At 43.3% G+C, this 19,666-nt stretch overlaps 2 protein-coding genes across 2 annotated transcripts in view; one reads left to right on the top strand and one right to left on the bottom strand.

The window, feature by feature from the left end:
* The window catches only part of WNT11 (Wnt family member 11), a 530,657-nt gene that overhangs the window by 34,043 nt on the left and 476,948 nt on the right, over positions 1–19,666 (top strand). The window lies entirely within an intron of this gene.
* CAPN5 (calpain 5) overlaps positions 1–19,666 on the bottom strand; it is a 77,092-nt gene that overhangs the window by 37,653 nt on the left and 19,773 nt on the right. The window contains exon 3 of the mRNA XM_070942996.1: positions 3,762–3,893. Within this exon, the coding sequence (XP_070799097.1) occupies positions 3,762–3,893 (132 nt within the window). The remainder of the gene's footprint in view (positions 1–3,761; positions 3,894–19,666) is intronic.

Genomic DNA, 19,666 nt, shown 5'->3' with positions numbered 1-19,666 from the left:
ATAAAATAAATAAGTGTGACAAATATTCATCGATCCTTTTTTTTCCCCCAGTGCCGTCGTAACTTTGAACGGTCACTAAACAAACGCTCGTAAGTCGAGGACTGCCTGTTTTAACCATCCATTTCTAAAACATCCATATTTGTAAATATTCTGCAAGCTTTTCCTTTCAGGGCAACGAGCACAAGGAGAAGTTTCAAACTCCTTTCGGCGCAAAAGGCCACGGTGGAAAAATCAGCGTTGAACAAACAAGCCAGGAGGGATTTTGGGAGTCCAGAGAGGAAGAGGAAGATTTCAAATAATAGGACTCGAGTGAGCCTTCCTCCTCGGCTTGAATAACATCCCACAGGAGCAAAGAGGGAGGCTTGAGGATGTCGGTTGTGTGTCTCTGTGTTTGTGTGAAACGAAATACAGGTACAGGTAATCCTCAACTTACAACAGTTTTGTTTAGTGACAATTCAAACTTACAATGGCACTGAAAACAGTGACTTTTGATTGTTTTTCACACTTATAACCGTTGACAGTATCTCCATGGTCACAGGATCAAAATTCAGATGCTCGGCAACTGGCTCATATTTATGACGGGTCACAGCCATCCCCTTTTGAGACCCTCTGACAAGCAAAGTCAATGCGGGAAGCCACATTCACTCAACAGCCGTGTGACTCACTTATCAACTGCAGGCACCCACTTAACAACCGTGGCAAGAAAGATTGTAAAACGGGTCAAAACTCAAGGAACAAACGTCTCACTTAACAACAAACATTTTGGACTCAATTGTGGTCATAAATCGAGGATTACCTGTATATACCACTTCCAGCCCTCTCTAAGCGGTTTACAGAGTCAATCTGGGTCCTTGATTTACAACCATTCTTTTAGTGACCGTTCAAACTTACAACGGCACTGGAAAAAAAAAAGTGATGTGTGACAAGTTTTTCACACTTATGACCGTTGCAGCATCCCTATGGTGATCAAAAATTTGGACGCTTGGCAATGGACTCATATTTATGACGGTCGTAGCATCCTGTGATCCCCTTTTGCGACTTTTTGACAAGCAAAATCAACGGGGACCGTGATACTGTCTTAACAACTGCAGTGACTCACTTAACAACTGCGGTGAGAAAGGTCACGAAACAGAGCAAAACTCATTTAACCGCCGTCTTTCTTAGCAACGTAAATTGTGGTCATAAGTCGAGGACTACTACCTGTATATCGATATAGTTAGAACCACAAACGGTACCCTCTTTTGAAGAGGTAGAATTTCGCCAGGTGTCCACCAGAGGGCGACACCTCCCTCCAGGTAAGGAAGGGAATACAGTAAAATGAAAGCAATTTTTTTCTCTCCTGGGTATTATCCTCAACTGACTCGCAAAATACAATACAACTAATTATCCATCTTTTTTTCCAACAAGCTTCCCAATCGGAAATTGCATCCCACGGGGGGAAATTGCTTGCAAATCTATAGATCCGTGATGGCAAACCTATGGCACGTGTAGCCACAGGTGACTCATGGAGCCATATCTGTGGGCATGCGAGCATTGCCCTAGCTCAGCTCCAGCCCGCATGTGTGCGCTAGCCAGCTGATTTTTGGGTGTTTTGGGCCCACTGGAAGTCTGGAAACGGGCCGTTTCTGGCCTCCAGAGGGCCTCCGGGGGAGTGGGGAAGGCTGTTTTCGCCCTCCCCAGGCTCCTAGAAAGACTCTGGAGCCTGGGGAGGGCAAAGAAATGGGCCTACCGGGCCATCGTGTGCCAAAAACGGGGTCATACAGGGCAGGGCGCATTGAATTATGGGTGTTGGCAAGTGCACGCTCGACCCCCCCATGCTTCCCCCTCACTTTTGGCACGCGATGGCAAAAAGGTTAGCCATGTTATAGATATTAGAAAATGTGCACACCCAAATAAAATATACCTGCAGTTTTTTGTTTGCATCACATTGTGTTGTGACTCCGACCCCCGAGGCCGACATATCGGAGGGAGAAGGCTCCGAACATGAAGGAGAGGAGTTGGCCAGGCCTCCCTCTCCAGGACCCTCCTCTCTGGCAATGCCTCAGGTGTCAGGAGAAGAGATTGGCCAGGAGCCAGGTATCTCCTCACAGTCGGACAGTGATGGAGATAAGTCTTGGCTGGATCCACGCCAGCGTCGGAGAGACAAGCGCACGCAGCAGAAAAGGAGGCGTGCCAGAGATTAAGCTGAGTCACTGGACCACACCCCACAGGGGATAAAACGGGGTGAGGTGGCCATTCAGACTCTGTGACGGACAAAACTAACTACTAGCGAGTCACATTGTATCTTTGAAACAACGTTATGTGCCTTGGATTTAATACGGACTGGACTTGACAATTCTTGAACTGTGTATATCTTGTTTGGGTTTATCTGTCGGAGGAACAACCCCTCCCTCTATGAGTAAAGTTCTTGGCAAGCAGCTACTGGGTTGCTGCCAATCCTCTTATTGAAAGAATTTGTTGTCTGCCAGTTTTATTTAACACCTGGATATCTGTTTGTGTGCATGTGTGAGACGGGGACAGAACACATTGATCCTAAACCAGTCCCCCTCTCTCAGCCTAACCCACCTCACTGGGTTGTTGTTGCGGTGGGGGGGGGAAGAAGGAAGGAATATTAAGAATATTTGCCACCTTAAGCTACTTCTACAGGGAGTCCTTGACGTAGAACAGTTCATTTACTGACCGTTGGAAGTTACGACGTCACTGAAAAAAGTGACACACGATGGTTTTTCACACTTACGGCCGTTATAGCATCTGCACGTGATCAAAATTCAGACACTTGGCAACCGACTCATATTTATGACGGTGGCAGTGTCCCCGGGATCATGGAACCAACTTTTGTTGACCTTCTCACAAACAAAGTCAATGGAGAAGCCAGATTCACTGAATAACGGTGTGACTAACTTAACCATTGCAGTGATTCGGTTAACGACGGTTGCAAAATGGGATAAAGCTCACTTAACAACTGTCTCGCTTAGCAACAGAGATTCTGGGCTCAATTGTGGTCGTAAGTTGAAGACGACCTGTTACGAACCCAGTTCACACGATAGCTAAGTACACTGGTGGCCAAAATTGGGGAAACCTTTTGGGAAAATTGTATTTTCTAAAACTAGCTAATAACACCGCTTTTTTGGGGGGGGGAGTAGTACCATAAAATTATATATCAATGGAAAGATAATTTAATCAAGAATGTCATGCAATCACTTTTGTGAAGGATTTGCTATTAGAATAGCAGTTACAGTATAAAGAAGAAAAGTGAAACACGTAGAAAAAACGAGATATACAAAAACGATCACCATGGAAAACACGAGATATGCAAAAATTATCATCATGTCAGTTAATACTTAGTTGGGTAACCTTTAGCATGAATGACGGCCTTACAACATCTTCCCATGGAGTGAACCAAGTCTTTGAGTTCTGCAGCTGTTATCATGTGAACCCAAGATGGAAGGATGGCTTCTATTAACTGGGTCTTCTACTAACCCAATAACTGGGTTTTATTGCTGAGTCGCTTCTGACTAACCAGTTTCTTTAGTGGGCTCCATAGATTTTCCATTGGGTGAAGGTCTGGGCTATTCCCAGGCCATTCCAGCAGTGGAATCTTGAAACTCCACAAAAAAAAGTGGTGTTATTAGCCATCAAACCTCAAAAATACACTTTTCCCAAAAGGTTTCCATAATTTTGGCCACTACTGTATGTTATGTCAACACAGCCATAGGAGCAAATAAGATTATTTTTTTTCTGACAATTTCCAAACTGGTTACCTTCTGCCATAAGGCCTCTCTGGATGCCAACGCTGAGCAGGCAGCCACGAACCAGCAGTTGCCCACCTGCCCCTGATGTAAGTCATGGGAGCTGATTCCATCCACAAAGAGATGGGGGTCTTCACAGATGTCCTGCAAGGGAGAGAGAGACAAAACAGGTTTCTTGGTGAAGGCCAGGAGAAAAATGTGGATGCAGAAGTTCAAGACATTCTTAAGGCCGTTTCTGTCCCAATCTTCATCTTTGATATGCGAACCTGAGAAAGAAGCCTTATGGATTTCTTTGCTGGCTAGAAGTCTATGCCGGGATTTTGTTCTGGTTCATGGAAACATAAAAGCCCGCCCTCTCCTCAATTTTGAACACTCTTTCCCAACAGCAACCATGCAAAGTAGATTGGACTGTGGCCCTATTCCCGCAAACAACTGAGTCAAGAATGTGGTTCAGTTCCAACAACCAACTCAACTGGGTCAATGCTGGGTCCTATTCCAAGAACCAACTCAACTGGGTTAATGGTGGGTCCTGTTCCAAAAACCAACTCAACTGGATCAATGACATGTCCTATTCCAACAACCAACTCAACTGGGTTGATGCTGGCTCCTGTTCCAACAAGCAACTCAACTGGGTCAATGCTGGGTCTTGTTCCAAGAACCAACACAACTGGGCCAAGAGACGTGGTCCTGTTCCAAGAACCAACTCAACTGAGTCAATGCTGGCTCCTGTTCCAACAACCAACTCAACTGGGCCAAGAGATATGGCCCTCTTCCAACAAGCAACTCAACTGGATCAATGCTGGGTCTTGTTCCAAGAACCAACACAACTGGGCCAAGAGACGTGGTCCTGTTCCAACAACCAACTCAACTGAGTCAATGCTGGCTCCTGTTCCAACAACCAACTCAACTGGGCCAAGAGATATGGCCCTCTTCCAACAAGCAACTCAACTGGATCAATGACATGGTCCTATTCCAACAAGCAACTCAACTGGGTCAATGCTGGGTCCTGTTCCAAGAACCAACTCAACTGGGCCAAGAGATATGGTCCTATTCCAACAACCAACTCAACTGGGCCAAGAGATATGGTCCTATTCCAACAACCAACTCAACTGAGTCAATGCTGACTCCTGTTCCAACAACCAACTCAACTGGGCCAAGAGATATGGTCCTGTTCCAAGAACCAACTCAACTGAGTCAATGCTGGCTCCTGTTCCAACAACCAACTCAACTGGGCCAAGAGATATGGTCCTGTTCCAAAAATGAACTCAACTGGATCAATAACATGTCCTATTCCAACAATCAACTCAACTGGGTCGATGATGTCTTGCATTTAAATTGAAGCCAGACATCTACAGATTATCTGTCTCCCATCTCAACCTGTGATGTAATGGATGCATCTCTGTTTTTGTGCATCGTAGAGACGTCCAGCTGGTGGCTAGAAACTCCGTCTTGCCAGCTCAGAGCTGAAAAAGCTTCTTGGATGAGAAGTGAAACGAGTTCAAAGAAAAAATCAGAAAGTCCAGTTGCCACTTGAAAAAAAAACACCTGTGGGACAACCATGACCTGGATGATGGAGAACCTCTATAGACATTTCCATTCGTTGCTTCTTGTCCTGCCTTCAGGTGCTTTGGAAAATAGCTTGACCCTCTCTTCTCTGTGGCAGCCCTTCAAATAGTGGTAGACTGCTATCACATCATCCCTAATCCTTCTCCTCCCTCCTTAGACTAGATATACCTAATTTCTGCAATTGTTTGTCAAATATTTTAGCCTCCAGTCCCCTAATCCTCTTTGCTGCTCTTCTCTGCACTCTTTCTAGAGTCTCAACATCGTTTTTTTACATCGTGGCGACCAAAACTGGATGCAGGATTCCAAGTGGCCTTATAAAGTGGTATTAACACTTCAAGTGATCTTGATTCTATTCCTCTGTTAATGCAGCCTAGGATTGTGTTGGCTTTTTTTGACTTTTATTTCTTTCTCGGACTTGGCACACTGCAAAAATAGGGTCCCTCTCCTTAGCAGAGACCCCCACCCCTCCTTAAAACCATCTTCATGGCCTAAATCCTAAATTCCTCTAAATTTCTATCGTTGTATGGGGGAGGGAAGAATAATTATTTATTGCGCATACAGAGAAGCTAAATGGATGGAGAGAACAGAAATGAATGCAGTTTTGCAATTTAGCGACCAGTGACGCACTGGAGAACAATGCCTTCTCTGTCCAACACCAAGTGACCTCTGTCCAGTCATAAATCATTTTTCAGAAAAGTTGCATAGCAGTAAAAAAAAACAAAAAACACCCCTAATTTTGTTCTTCACTTTGAAAATCATGAACTGCATTGGCAAGAATGCAGAATATCTGCTTTGGGGGAACCGACAATGCAGAATCTCAAGTTATTGTTATTTTTGGGGGTTTTTTTTCCTCATCTGGAAAATCTCCACTCATTTAGGAGAGGAATGTTGAGAAAGTCTACTTTTCACTACACCGAAGGTTTCCAAACTTCTCCAGATGCATCCAAAAACGAGTGAGTCATCCAAAATGTCCTTCTCTTGCTAATTCAGCCCTTCAAACTTTGACCCACAGAGCAGAGCCACAAAGATAATTAGTGGTCTGGGGGTTGAAACTGTGGGATGAATTGCTAAAGGAACTAGGTATGTCTTTAAAAAAAAAGAGAGAAGGACCAGGGGAGACATGATAGCAGTCTTCCAATATCTCAGGGGCTGCCCCAAAGAAGAGGGAGTCAAGCTATTCGCCAAAGCACCTGAAGGCAGGACAAGAAGCAATGGGTGGAAACTGAACAAGGAGAGATTCAACCTGGAAATAAGGAGAAATTTCCCGACTGTGAGAACAATTAACCAGTGGAACGGCTGGCCACCAGAAGTTGTAGATGCTACATCACTGGAGGTTTTTAAGAAGAGATTTAACAGCCACTTGTCCAGAATAGTATAAGGCAGTGATGGCGCTAGTCGTTCCCGACTCTAGGGGGCAGTGCTCACCTCTGTTTCAAAGCCGAAGAGCCAGCGCTGTCCGAAGACGTCTCCGTGGTCATGTGGCCGGCATTACTCAATGCCAAAGGCGCACGGAACTCTGTTCCCTTCCCACCAAAGGGGGTCCCTATTTTTCTACTTGCATTTTTTTAATGTGCTTTTGAACTGCTAGATTGGCAGAAGCTGGGACAAGTCACGGGAGCTCACCCCGTTACGCGGCACCAGGGATTCGAACCGCTGAACTGCCGACCTTTCGATTTGACAAGCTCAGCGTCTGAGCCCCTGAGCCACCGCGTCCCTTTCGTATCATGAAATGTATCACGAAAACCACCTTCCAAATCCACGGAGGATCTGAAACCAACTATCTGAAGCAAAGTGAACCAGGATGAAACCGGATCAAAGGGATTGGATGGTTTTGTTGGATCTGTTTCCTTTTTTGTGTTTCAGGAGAAAAATAAACCAACCAACGTCCTCCGTTTAGAAATGCGTCGCTTTGCAAAAGCTAACCAAGGTTTCCCCTGCCGTCGTGTGAATCTGACATTTAGCAAGTAGGAAAAAGGAGAAATTGGAGGACTTATAGAATCGTTCGTGCATTCCCTCTTAATGAAGTATTCACTTTACAGCCAACCAATTAGCACTGGCAGCTTGACAAAAATCACAGAAGTGGTGGCAGATAACCGAAGGATATTGCTGACACACAAACACACAACCAAACACACAACCACACTTAAGAATATCCTGCAAGTGAAGAAGTATCAGCCTCTATCCCCCAAATTAACTTATTTATTTAATTTATTTAATATAATTTGTATGCCGCCCTATCTCCGTAGGACTCAGGGCAGCTCACAACAAATAAAAACAAGCCCAATAAAACATAAAATACATAAACGTGCATACATAAAACACATAAATGTACAAATATATAATTTAAACATATATTAAAACCCATTAAAATAAGCAAAAATCTAACTACAGGAAGTCCTCGACTATACGACCGCAATTGAGCCCAGAATCTCTGCTGCTAAGCGAGGCAGTGAATTTGGCCCCATTTTACAACCTTCCTTGCCACAGCTGCTAAGTGAATCACTGCAGTTAAGTTAGGGACATGGCTGTTACGTGAATCTGGCTTCCCCACTGAGTTTGCTTGTGAGAAGGTCGCAAAAGAGGATGCTGCAACGGTCGTAGGTTGAGGACTACCTATATTTTGGGGGGGATGGAAAGGAGTGGATGCTAATTGTCAAGAAGGTGTCCTTCTCCTGTGCCTGGGACAGGGTGGATTTGATTTAAATCATGATTTAAACGATTTATACACGATTTAAACCACGATTTAAACCACAATTTAAACCACGATTGAAATCACTAGTAAAAAAGCTTGATTTAAATCCACTCAATTTAAATCATCATTTTTAAAGAGCAACTGTCATCTCTGTTCCTCAGCGGCTCCTCCTCTGATTGTCTGTTTAGCTCACCGACAGTCCCAATATTGCCGAATCTACAGCCTGATATGCTACCGAACTAAGCTCCATTTCGTGCCGAATAAAACTAAACTGTGAATGTATCTTAAATAGAAAACTATCTTTAGCTAGATTTTTTTTTACTCCAAAAGCATTTTATTAAAATAAATTTGATTAAAAATAAAAATCCAATTTAAATTTTTAAAATCTGATTTTTTATTTTTATTTTTTTAAAAAAAATCATTGAGTTTTATCCCACCCTGGCCTGGGACCCATTGGGCAAAAATAACCAAAAAGCTCCCCATTTCATTCGATTAAAGCTTTGCTGGTTTTCACGCCAAGCCAAAAAATCCCACAGCAAAACGAGTGGAGGAGAAATTCAATTTGGGAGGCTCAGCCAGGAAAGTCTGTTTTTCATTAAGGAGACACATGACCAGAGTACGATCTTTCAAATGAGGCTGTGCCAAAGCTAAAATCTCCTCCAGGATCCTCATAAATCAGGAAAAGGCAGTCTGGGGGCAGCGTTTCTTTCTCAGCCTTGGCAACGTTAAGGGGGGTGGACTTCAACTCCCAGAATTCCCCCACCCCACCCAGCATGCATGGATTTCATTGGGTGCTCTCTGAGCTTGGTTGTTTTCTTGAAGATGTTTCATAACCCAATTAGGTAACATCATCAGTGCCAGAAGGAAGTGGAGTTTGTTTTCTGTAAGGAAGCCACTTGTATATAAACAAAAGGCAAACCACATTCCCTTGCAGCACTGATGGTGTTACCTAGTTGGGTCATGAAACGTCTCCAAGTAAAACAACCCAGCATGGAGAACACGAAGGATCCCAGAGTCATCGTCCTCCTCCTCCTCTTCCCCTTCCACTTCTTCTTCCTTCTCCTTCTTTCTTCCTTTCCATCCTCCTCCTCCTCCTCCTATATCATCCTTCTCTTCCTTCCCTTCTTCTCCCTCCTTCTTCTCCATTCTCTTCTCCTTCCCTTTCTTTGTATCCTTCTCCTCCTCTTTTCTTTCTCCTCCTCCTGTTGTCTTTCCTCCACCTCCTTCTCATCTTCCTCTTTTTTTCTTCCTCCTCCTCCTCCTCTCATTCTTCCTCCTCTCCTCTTGCTCCTCCTCCTCTTCTCCCTCCTTCTTCTCCGTTCCCTTCTTCCCTTTCTCTGACCTTGCTTCTCCTCTTCACTCTTTCTCTTCCTCCTCCTTCTACTTCTTTCCTCCACCTCCTTCTCATCTTCCTCTTTTTTTCTTCTTCCTCCTCCTCCTCCTCTTCTCCCTCCTTCTTCTCCGTTCCCTTCTTCCCTTTCTCTGACCTTGCTTCTCCTCTTCACTCTTTCTCTTCCTCCTCCTTCTACTTCTTTCCTCCACCTCCTTCTCATCTTCCTCTTTTTTTCTTCCTCCTCCTCCTCTCTCATTCTTCCTCCTCTCCTCTTGCTTCTCCTTCTCTTCTCCCTCCTTCTTCTCCTTCCCTTCTCCTTCCCTTTCTTTGTATCCTTCTCCTCCTCTTTTCTCTTTCTCTTTCTCCTCCTCCTGTTTTCTTTCCTCCACCTCCTTCTCATCTTCTTCTTCTTTTCTTCCTCCTCCTCCTCCTCCTCCTCCTCCCCCCACACCCCACTCCCTTCTAGCACTGATATTTATCTAGTTGGGTAATGAAATTTCTGCAAGAAAACAGGCTCAGAGGGCACCAAAGACAGTTCTCCCGCTCTCCTCTCTCCTCCCCTTTTCTCTCCTCTCCTCCTCCTCCTCCTCTCCACAAACCCCATCCCCTTCTAGCACTGATGATGTTCCCTAGTTGGGTCGCTAAACGTCTGCAAGAAAACCACCAAGCTCAGAGAACACCAAGGAGCCCTCAGTTCAACCCTGAGCTACAAATATTTATGGATTTCACTCCCAGAATCCCCCAAGCAAGCTTGCATGGACTTCCACTCCCAGAATTCCCCAGCGTGCATGCAGGCTCCATTACTATCTATAACAAGACCTCACTGGTGTGCCTTTAAGAGTGCCTGAATAAAGTTAAAGAGAAAATAAACTGAACCAGGAACAAGGAGGCGGAAGTTTAATCTTTGTTGTTCTTATCTTGATCTATCATCAATTATCTCCTTATTTCCCCTTTCTTTTATATTATATTTTAACAAAACAGGGAGAGGCAGTTTGCACATCTCACCCAAGGCTCTAGCCCCTTACATGTTTGAGCAAATCTATACCCCAATAAGGGCCAGTAACTTAAATCCCTAAAATTTAAAAACAAAATGCAAAACGCAAATGAAACCCAGATGTTTGGAAAATAGAACTCTTTTTCCACTACCAGACTGTATTTCAGCCAGGTTTTTTTTTTCCTAAGCAGGAAATGATTTTTCTTTTGCTGTATTTGTTTATTCTGCAGGAGTCGCTCAAGTACAAATCTCTCGGGTCATGATGATAAGATTACGTTTGTTTGAGACAAGCTGGGTTCTTCTGTCCTCCTTAGTCATATTGTTGTCTTGGCAATTACACGGACACAAAATGTGATTTTTTTTCCTCTATTTTTTTTTTTCTGAGATCAGCCAAAGTTGGTTACCTCAACTGGCTCTTAATCTACAGCTAGCCTTTATTGATAGTCAGTCAGTCAAGGAATATATATATTCTTACTTCTTCGTAGGATTTATGTGTGTTTTTCCTCTAGCCAGGTTTTTCCTACATAACCAAGGTTTTTCTGCAGCCCTAGCTCAGTAGAATCACATCTACTCGAAGTCTCTCACCTGGCAGCAAGAACTTGTTGGCTGCTAGGAAGAAAAAAGCCCAGAATTGAGTGGATGTGATTCTACTGAGCTAGGGCTGCAGAAAAACCTTGGTTACGTAGGAAAAACCTGGCTAGAGGAAAAAAAAAAAAAACACACACACACACACACACACATATATATATTTATTTTATTTATTTATTTTATTCAATTTATATACCGCCCTTCTCCTAGTGGACTCAGGGCAGTGCACAGCCAAAACTAAAATACATAACAATACAAAATTTAAAATTAATTAAAAGAATTATATACTTTGGCCCGAATTAAAACAGTGCGAATTAAAACCCGTTAACAAATTAAAACTAAACAATTAATAACCATTAAAAACTAAAAAAGGGGGGCGGGGTTCACGCCAGCCCTGCTTGCTGGAAAAGAAGAGTATATATAATTTGTTTTCTTTTCGTAGGCCTTTATGTGTATTTCTCTTTAGCCAGGTTCTTCCTACGTAAACCAAGATTTTTATGCAGCCCTAGTTCAGTGAATTGTGGATTGTGATTTCACTGAACTAGGGCTGCATAAAAATCTTGGTTTACGTAGGAAGAACCTGGCTAAAGAGAAATACATATATTATGTTATATATATAAAGAGAGAGAATGAGAGAGATAGAGATAGATAGATAGATAGATAGAGAGAGAGAGAGAGAGAGAGAGAGAGAGAGAGAGAGAGAGAGACCAATTATTGATTTTCTTGGTTCAGATTATCAAAACCTTGTAACTTATTTATGATTTCATTTTAATACCGTAAACGGCCCTAGGTGGCAAACAAATTTAATTAATGAATAACTGTCAGTGCTTTCCTCAAGTTATTTTGAAGAGGAAGTTACAAGGACAGGCAGCTTATCTGTCTCCTTGACTTTCCAAAGAGTTGTTTAGGGTCCCCTCCACTTAGTTGGAAGCAATCAATTGTGTTTGCTTACGGTCGGTCGGTCCCTCCCGCGTTGAGCTAATCCGTTTCACGGGTCATAAATCGTAAGCAACATTTGCTAAGTTGATTACATCCAAGTTAAGTCCACAAAATGAGCTGGATGTTTTCTTGATGCGGGTGAAGAAGGAGAGTGCAAAAGTTGGCTTGAAACTCAAAATTAAGAAAACTAAGATCGTGGCATCCGGCCCTCTCAATTCCTGGCAAATAGACGGGGAAGAAATGGAGGTAGTGACAGATTTTATTTTCCTGGGCTCTAAGATCACTGCAGATGGGGACTGCAGCCAAGAAATTAAAAGGCGCTTGCTCCTGGGGAGGAAAGCAATGGCAAATCTAGACAGCATACTAAAAAGCAGAGACATCGCCCTGCCAACAAAAGTGCGTATAGTCAAGGCGATGGTTTTCCCAATTGCAATGGATGGCTGTGAAAGTTGGACCACAAGGAAGGCTGAGAAGGCCAAAGAATGGAGGCCTTTGAACTCTGGTGCTGGAGAAGACTCCTGCGAGTCCCTTGGACTACAAGGCGATCCAACCCGTTGGTCCTAGAGGAGATCAACCCTGACTGCTCTTTAGAAGGCCAGATCCTGAAAATGAAACTCAAATCCTTTGGCCACCTAATGAGAAGGAAGGACTCCCTGGAGAAGAGCCTAATGCTGGGAACGATAGAGGGCAAAAGAAGAAGAAGGGGATGGCAGAGAAGGAGGTGGCTGGATGGAGTCACCGAAGCAGTCGGCGTGAGCTTCAATGGACTTCAGAGGATGGTAGAGGACAGGAAGGCCTGGAGGAATGTTGTCCATGAGGTCACAATGGATCAGATACAACTTCACAACTAACAACAACAACAACAGATAGATAGATAGATAGATAGATAGATAGATAGATAGATAGATAGATAGATGATAGATAGATAAATAGATGATAGATAGATAGATAGATAGATAGATAGATAGATAGATGATAGATAGATAGATAGATAGATAGATAGATAGATAGATAGATAGAAGATAGATCCAAGTGACTCCTGTGAGTCCCTTGGACTGCAAGGCCATCCAACCGGTCAGTCCTAGAGGAGATCAACCCTGACTGCTCTTTAGAAGGCCAGATCCTGAAGATGAAACTCAAATGCTTTGGCCACCTAATGAGAAGGAAGGACTCCCTGGAGAAGAGCCTAGTGCTGGGAACGATGGAGGGCAAAAGAAGAAGGGGACGGAAGAGAACGAGGTGGCTGGATGGAGTCACTGAAGCAGTCGGCGTGAGCTTCAATGGACTCCAGAGGATGGTAGAGGACAGGAAGGCCTGGAGGAACGTGGTCCCTGGGGTCACGATGGGTCGGACACGACTTAGCAACTAACAACAACAACACTGGTCACTCCCTCATTCAGCTAATCGGTTTCACGGATCATAAATCGTAAGCAACATTTGCTAGGAGAAATGAAGGGAAAGTTCACTACACCCAAGTTAAGTCCACAAAGCGAGCTGGATGTTTTCCATCCAGGGGCCTCAAGGTAAACCTGGAAGCAGCCAGATTTGAAGGCAACCCAACAATACTGAAGGAAGCGCTGGGCCAAGCAGACTCACAAACTACCGGTAGTTCTCAACTTACAACAGTTCATTTAGTGACCGTTCGAAGTGATGACGTCGCTGAAAAAAAGCGACTTGTGACCGTTTTTCACACTTACGACCAATGCAGGATCTTCGTGGTTGAATGCTTGGCAACTGACGTGTACTTAGGACGGTAGCAGTGTCCCCCTAACACGCGCTATCCTTTTGCGACCTTCTGGACAAGCCAAGTCGATAGGGAAGCCAGATTCTCTTAACAACTAAGTTATTAATTTAACAACTGCAATGATTCACTTAACAATTGTGTCAAGGAAAGTCGTAAAATGGGGCAAAACTCAGCCAAAACAAATATTGTTTTCTATTTTTATTATTTTATTCTATGCTGAGATGGTAAGGCGCCTAGAGTCAACTGTGATAAATTTTCTAAATAAAATAAATACATTTGGGGCGCGAAGATGGTTCAGTGGCTCGTGCCACTTATTTTATGACCTTTTTGTGCCATGGTTGTTAAGCGAACCGCTGCAGTTGTTAAGTGAATCATGCAGTCGTTAACACAATCTGCTTGTCGGAAACTGACTGGGAAGGTCACAAATGGTGACCACATGACCTTAGGACCCCCTGCAATAAATACCTGCATGTTGCCAAGCAACCCAAAATTTGGTCACGTGGTCCTGGGGATGCTGCGCCAGTCGTAAGTGCGAGGACTATCGTCCATCACTTTTTTTCAGTACTGTTGTAACTGGGAACGGTCGCTAAACTAACGGTTGTAAGCCGAGGACTAAATGCAGTGTGTTTCCTTCAAAAAACCACACCCTATCCATAGTTTTCTACCAGTAAAATCTTTGCCGGTCTCTAAAGCGATGAGCTGAATCCATAAACAGCTTTAAATGCCATAAGAGGCCTTGTTTGGAATTCAGCCCAAATTGGAACGAGAGAAGAAAACTAATTTGAGGAAGCCAGACAGAATCATATTTTCTCCGCTTTCATTCCTCACTCGGGTTTTATTTTTATATATTTTTTACTTTACATTACTTTTTTTTCCCCAGCACTTCTGAATTAAAGCTATAAATTCTGGCTTTGGTAACTCTGCGAAAAAGTGTCAGTTTGCAAGGAGCTCCTTCTGGATTTGGTAGACTGGCTAAAATAAGGAAATTCGAAGAAGCTCATTCTGGATTTGGTAGCCCAGCTAAACTAAGGAACTTCCAAGAAGCTCATTCTGGATTTGGAAAACCAGCTAAACTAAGGAACTTCCAAGCAGCTCATTCTGGATTTGGAAAACCAGCTAAACTAAGGAGCTTCCAAGAAGCTCATTCTGGATTTGGAAAACCAGCTAAACTAAGGAACTTCCAAGAAGCTCATTCTGGATTTGGTAGCGCAGCTAAAATAAGGAGCTTCCAAGAAGCTCATTCTGGATTTGGTAGCCCAGCTAAACTAAGGAACTTCCAAGCAGCTCATTCTGGATTTGGAAAACCAGCTAAACTAAGGAGCTTCCAAGAAGCTCATTCTGGATTTGGAAAACCAGCTAAACTAAGGAACTTCCAAGAAGCTCATTCTGGATTTGGTAGCGCAGCTAAAATAAGGAGCTTCCAAGAAGCTCATTCTGGATTTGGTAGCCCAGCTAAAATAAGGAAATTCGAAGAAGCTCATTCTGGATTTGGAAAGCTAGCTAAAATAAGGAGCTTCCAAGAAGCTCATTCTGGATTTGGTAGCCCAGCTAAAATAAGGAGTTGCTAGAAGCTCAACTCTCTTCCAAGAAGATCATTCTAGATTTGGTAAACCAGCTGAAATTAAGGGACTTCCAGGAAGCTCACTCTGCCCTTGGAAGCCACTTTATCATCACATTTCATCCGAGAACCGCACTTGTCGTCTAATGGAGCCAGTTTACTCCTTACTGAATATAATGTAGAACTGCAATCTCTTAGAGACAACAGGTGCACTTTATTTCTAGTTGGAACTCAGAAAAAAAAGGATTTGGCAACCGTTGGGAAAGGCAGCTGAATCTCTCCAGGGGATCGTTTCTAGCAATCGATTTTCTCTTTGCAGTCTTTGGCTCCAGGTCCAACCGGATTTTCTGCATACCTGAGACAGTGAAGCTAAAGCAATCGTTGAAGAAGCAGCATTAAAACTCAACCTTGCTTTTGTCATAGTAAGAAAGGATTTAAGAATAATAAGTCTTCCGCTGTGGATCTTTTTCTAAAATTGCTGGAGGAAACACAGCAATTTGAACCCACTTTTTTTCTTGATTAGGTCTACCAGCTAGTGCAGTGGACTTCAACTCCCAGAATTCCCCAGCATGGCTGGACTTCAACTCCCAGAATTCCCCAGCATGGGTTGACTTCAACTCCCAGAATTCCCCAGCACAGTGGACACTCCCAGAATTCCCCAGCCAGCTGCCAAGCCATAAACCATGGTTCCCAACCTGCATTATACTCTAAAGCTAATTGTAATTCAAAAGGTTAAAGCTTTCTGTACTAACCAACTAATAATTTACTCCATACCTACATTGTTGTTGATTTTTAACTCAACAATAGAAGTCAGCAGTTGATTTTGTGGGCTAATTCAGTGTAGGCCTGCCCTGAGTGGATTTTGACTGATTTTAAAAAGTGAAGCAGGGCTTCCATTTTACTATTTGGTTATTATTTGGACTGGAGACCACGAGGAGATCTCAGAGAGGCAGCTACAACAGGACAGATAACAGAATAGAATAACAGTTGGAAGGGACCTTGGAGGTCTTCTAGTCCAACCCTCTGCTTGAGCAGGAAACTCTACACCATTTCAGACAAATGTTTGTCCAACATCGTCTTTAAAACTTCCAGTGTTGGAGCATTCACAACTTCTGGTGGCAAGCAGTTCCACTGATTAATTGTTCTAACTGTCGGGAAATTTCTCCTTAGTTCTCGGTTGCTTCTCTCCTTGATGAGTTTCCATCCAAGCTGGAAAAAATATCCTGGCCAACGGAAACTAATTTTGCTAATTCTGAGAAGAAAAGCTGCCCAGATGGGTGCATGAAAGAAGTAATCGGGATCCAAGGTGGTTTAAAGGCAGCTTTACTTAGAACGCATCGTTGTTCCCTTCTTAGAAAAAAAAAAAGGAACAAGGTCAAACGTTTTTGTCAATCTGTTGCAAATTGTCAACAGTTCCTGGGCTATTTTTTCCACTCGACCCTGAATTTCCTTGTTTGGGCTCTTCCAAGCTTCAAACTGCTCCCTGCAACTGGCTGCTTTCCATGTGTCAAAATCTTCCTAGCATCTGCTACCGAGACTCTCGGGATTGTTTGGAGGAAGACTGGAGTGTCTCAAAGCTGGAGATGGTTTTAATTTTGCTGATTTGATCCAAATTTCCTGCTCCTCTTCCCTCCCCTTCTCTCTTTGACTTCACCATGCATTCTTTTTTCCATTCTGGAAGTCTATGCAAACTTTTCTGTTTGGCAAATACAATAAGAATAGATTCCTTCCTTCCTTCCCTCCCTCCTTTTTCCTTCCACTCTTCTTATCCTTCTGTCCATCCACTCCTTGTTTCCTTCCCTTCTTTTCTTCCTTCCTTTACTTCCTTCCCTCTTCCCATCCATTCCTTCCTTCCTGTCCTTCCCTCCATCTATTCCTTCCTTCCTTTTCTCCCTCTCTTCCCTCCCTCCCTCCCTTCTTCCCATTCATTTCTTTCTTCCTGTCCTTTTCTCCATCCTTTCCTTCCTTCCTTCCTATTCTCCCTCTCTTCCTTCCCTCCCTTCCTTCTTCCCATCCATTCCTTTCTTCCTGTCCTCTTCTTCATCCTTTTCTTCCTTTTCTCCCTCTTTTCCTTCCTTCCTTCCCATCCATTTCTTCCTTCCTGTCCTTTTCTCCCTCCCTCCCTTCTTCCAATTCTTTTCCTGTCCTTTTCTCCATCCTTTCCTTCCTTCCTATTCTCCTTCTCTTCCTTCCTTCCTTTCCTCCCTTCCTTCTTCCCATCCAATTCCTTCCTTCCTGTCCTTTTTCCATCCTTTCCTTCCTTTTCTCCCTCTTTTCCTTCCCTCCCTCCCTCCCTTCTTCCCATCCAATTCCTTCCTTCTGCCCTCTTCTTCATTCCTTCCTTCCTTCCTTCCTTCCTTCCTTCCTTCCTTGCTTCCTTCCTATTCTCCCTCTTCCTTCCTTCCCTTCCTTCTTCCCATCCAATTCCTTCCTTCCTGTCCTCTTCTTCATCCTTTCCTTCCTCCCTCCCTCCCTTCCTTCCTATTCTCCCTTCCTTCCCTCCCTTCTTCCCATCCAATTCCTTCCTTCCTGTCCTCTTCTTCATCCTTTCCTTCCTTTTCTCCCTCTTTTCCTTCCCTCCCTCCCTTCCTTCTTCCCATCCAATTCCTTCCTTCCTGTCCTTTTCTCCATCCTTTCCTTCCTTCCTTTTCTCCCTCCCTCCCTCCCTCCCTTTTTTTTTCTCCATCAATTCTTTCCTTCTTCCCCTCCCTCCCTTTTTCTCTCTATCTGCCTACAAAATGTTTTCATTTGCTAGAATTTCATACCAAGCCATCCTGGGAAATGAAACCTTGCCTCAGGCCTCAGACATTCAATATTTAAAATATAAAAAGGTTTGGAACAGAGTAGCATCTGTTGAGCATCTGGAGAGCCGCCTCTGGAGTAACAGTGGCAAGTCGCTCCGTATCTATTTGTCTGCCAAGCCAGTTTCCCTGCTGGCATCCATCACCATTCATTAACCACACGGTGCCTCACAATCACAGCCAACGATTGTGGGCTCTAATGAGGTTGTGGAATTTGATATGTGAAGGCGGAGAATCAACACAAAAATCCGAAATCTCTCTCTATATAGCCTTCCTTCTGAACTCCTTCCCATTTTTTTCTTCCCCACTACGGGTGGTCCTCGACTTACGATCACAAGGGAGCCCAAAATTTCCGTGGTTAAGAGTGACGTCCATTAAGTGTGTTTCGTCCCACTTTGCGACCTTTCTGGCCACGTTCGCTAAATGAATCACTGCCGTTGATAAGCAAGTAACCTGGTTGTTAAAGTGAATCTGGCTTCCCCCATTTGACAGGAGGTCGCAGAAGTGGATCGCGTGACCTCGGGACACTGCAACCGTCATAAATATGAGCCAAGAATTTTGATCACGTGACCACGGGGATGCCGAAACAGTCATTAAGTGTGAATAACAGTCACAAGTCTTTTTTTTTCCCAGTGCCGTTGTAACTTTGAAACGGTCACTAAATGAGCTGTTGTAAGTCGAGGAGTTCCTGCATTTCTTTTGGACAGCTAAGGAGGTGCAAAATTATCTTGTAAAACAATCGTCAAGACCCTTTCTCAACCAATGGTCATTCTACTTAGGGATGGGTTGTTTTCTGGATTCCCAAGAGAGTATCTGATAGGAAGGAGGGGAGGTGGAAGGGAAGGAAATATTACATTTTTATTTATTTATTAAATAAGATCTTCTAGTCCAACCCTCTGCTCAAGCAGGAGACCCTATGCCATTCCAGACAAATGGTTGTCCAGTCTCTTCTTAAAATCCTCCAGTGTTGGAGCACCCACAATTTCTGGTGGCAAGCTGTTCCGCTGGTTAATTGTTCTCACTGTCAGGAAGTTACTCCTTAATTCCAGGTTGCTTCTCTCCTTGATTAGTTTCCATCCGTTGCTTCTTGTCCTGCCTTCTGGTGCTTTGGAGAATAGCTTGAGCCCCTCTTTTTTGTGGCAGCCCCTCAAATATTGGAAGATGCTATCGTGTCACCCCATGTCCTTCTTTTCATTAAAGTAGACATAGCCAGTTCCTGCAACCGTTCTTCTTTTTTTCTTTGAGTTTTATTGCGTTTTAACAATTAAACAATTCTTATTTAATTCTTATGCATGCCTGTGACCATTTATATATCATCACACTAATGTTCTCCTATACTCTATATAACTTTACAAAATCTACTATTATTTCCCTTTTTTTCCTATCTTCAATTATACCATTTCTCCCATATTACGTAAAAGTCCGAATCCGTTCTTCATATGTTAAGAACAAGAATATAAAAAACACTAATAATAGTTAAAATATTTTTTTAAATGATTATAATAACTGTAATGATTTATATTGTTCAAATATATCCATCTAAGCAAAAAGGAAGAGAAAAATGGAATGGCCTAATTTTTTCCCCTTCTTTTAAATTTTTAAACTCAAATTTTAATTCGTTTTAAATTATTGGGAGTTTTAAATTGTCTCGGGCAAAAATTATTTAATTGGGTTTTAATCATGTCTTAACTTTTGTATTTAT

This window comes from Pituophis catenifer, unplaced genomic scaffold (genome assembly GCF_029215685.1).
Source record: "Pituophis catenifer annectens isolate HBS135680 unplaced genomic scaffold, rPitCat1.0.hap2 SCAF_4, whole genome shotgun sequence".
Classification (NCBI taxonomy): Eukaryota; Metazoa; Chordata; class Lepidosauria; order Squamata; family Colubridae; genus Pituophis; species Pituophis catenifer.
This window is presented reverse-complemented; position numbering and strand designations above follow the sequence as displayed.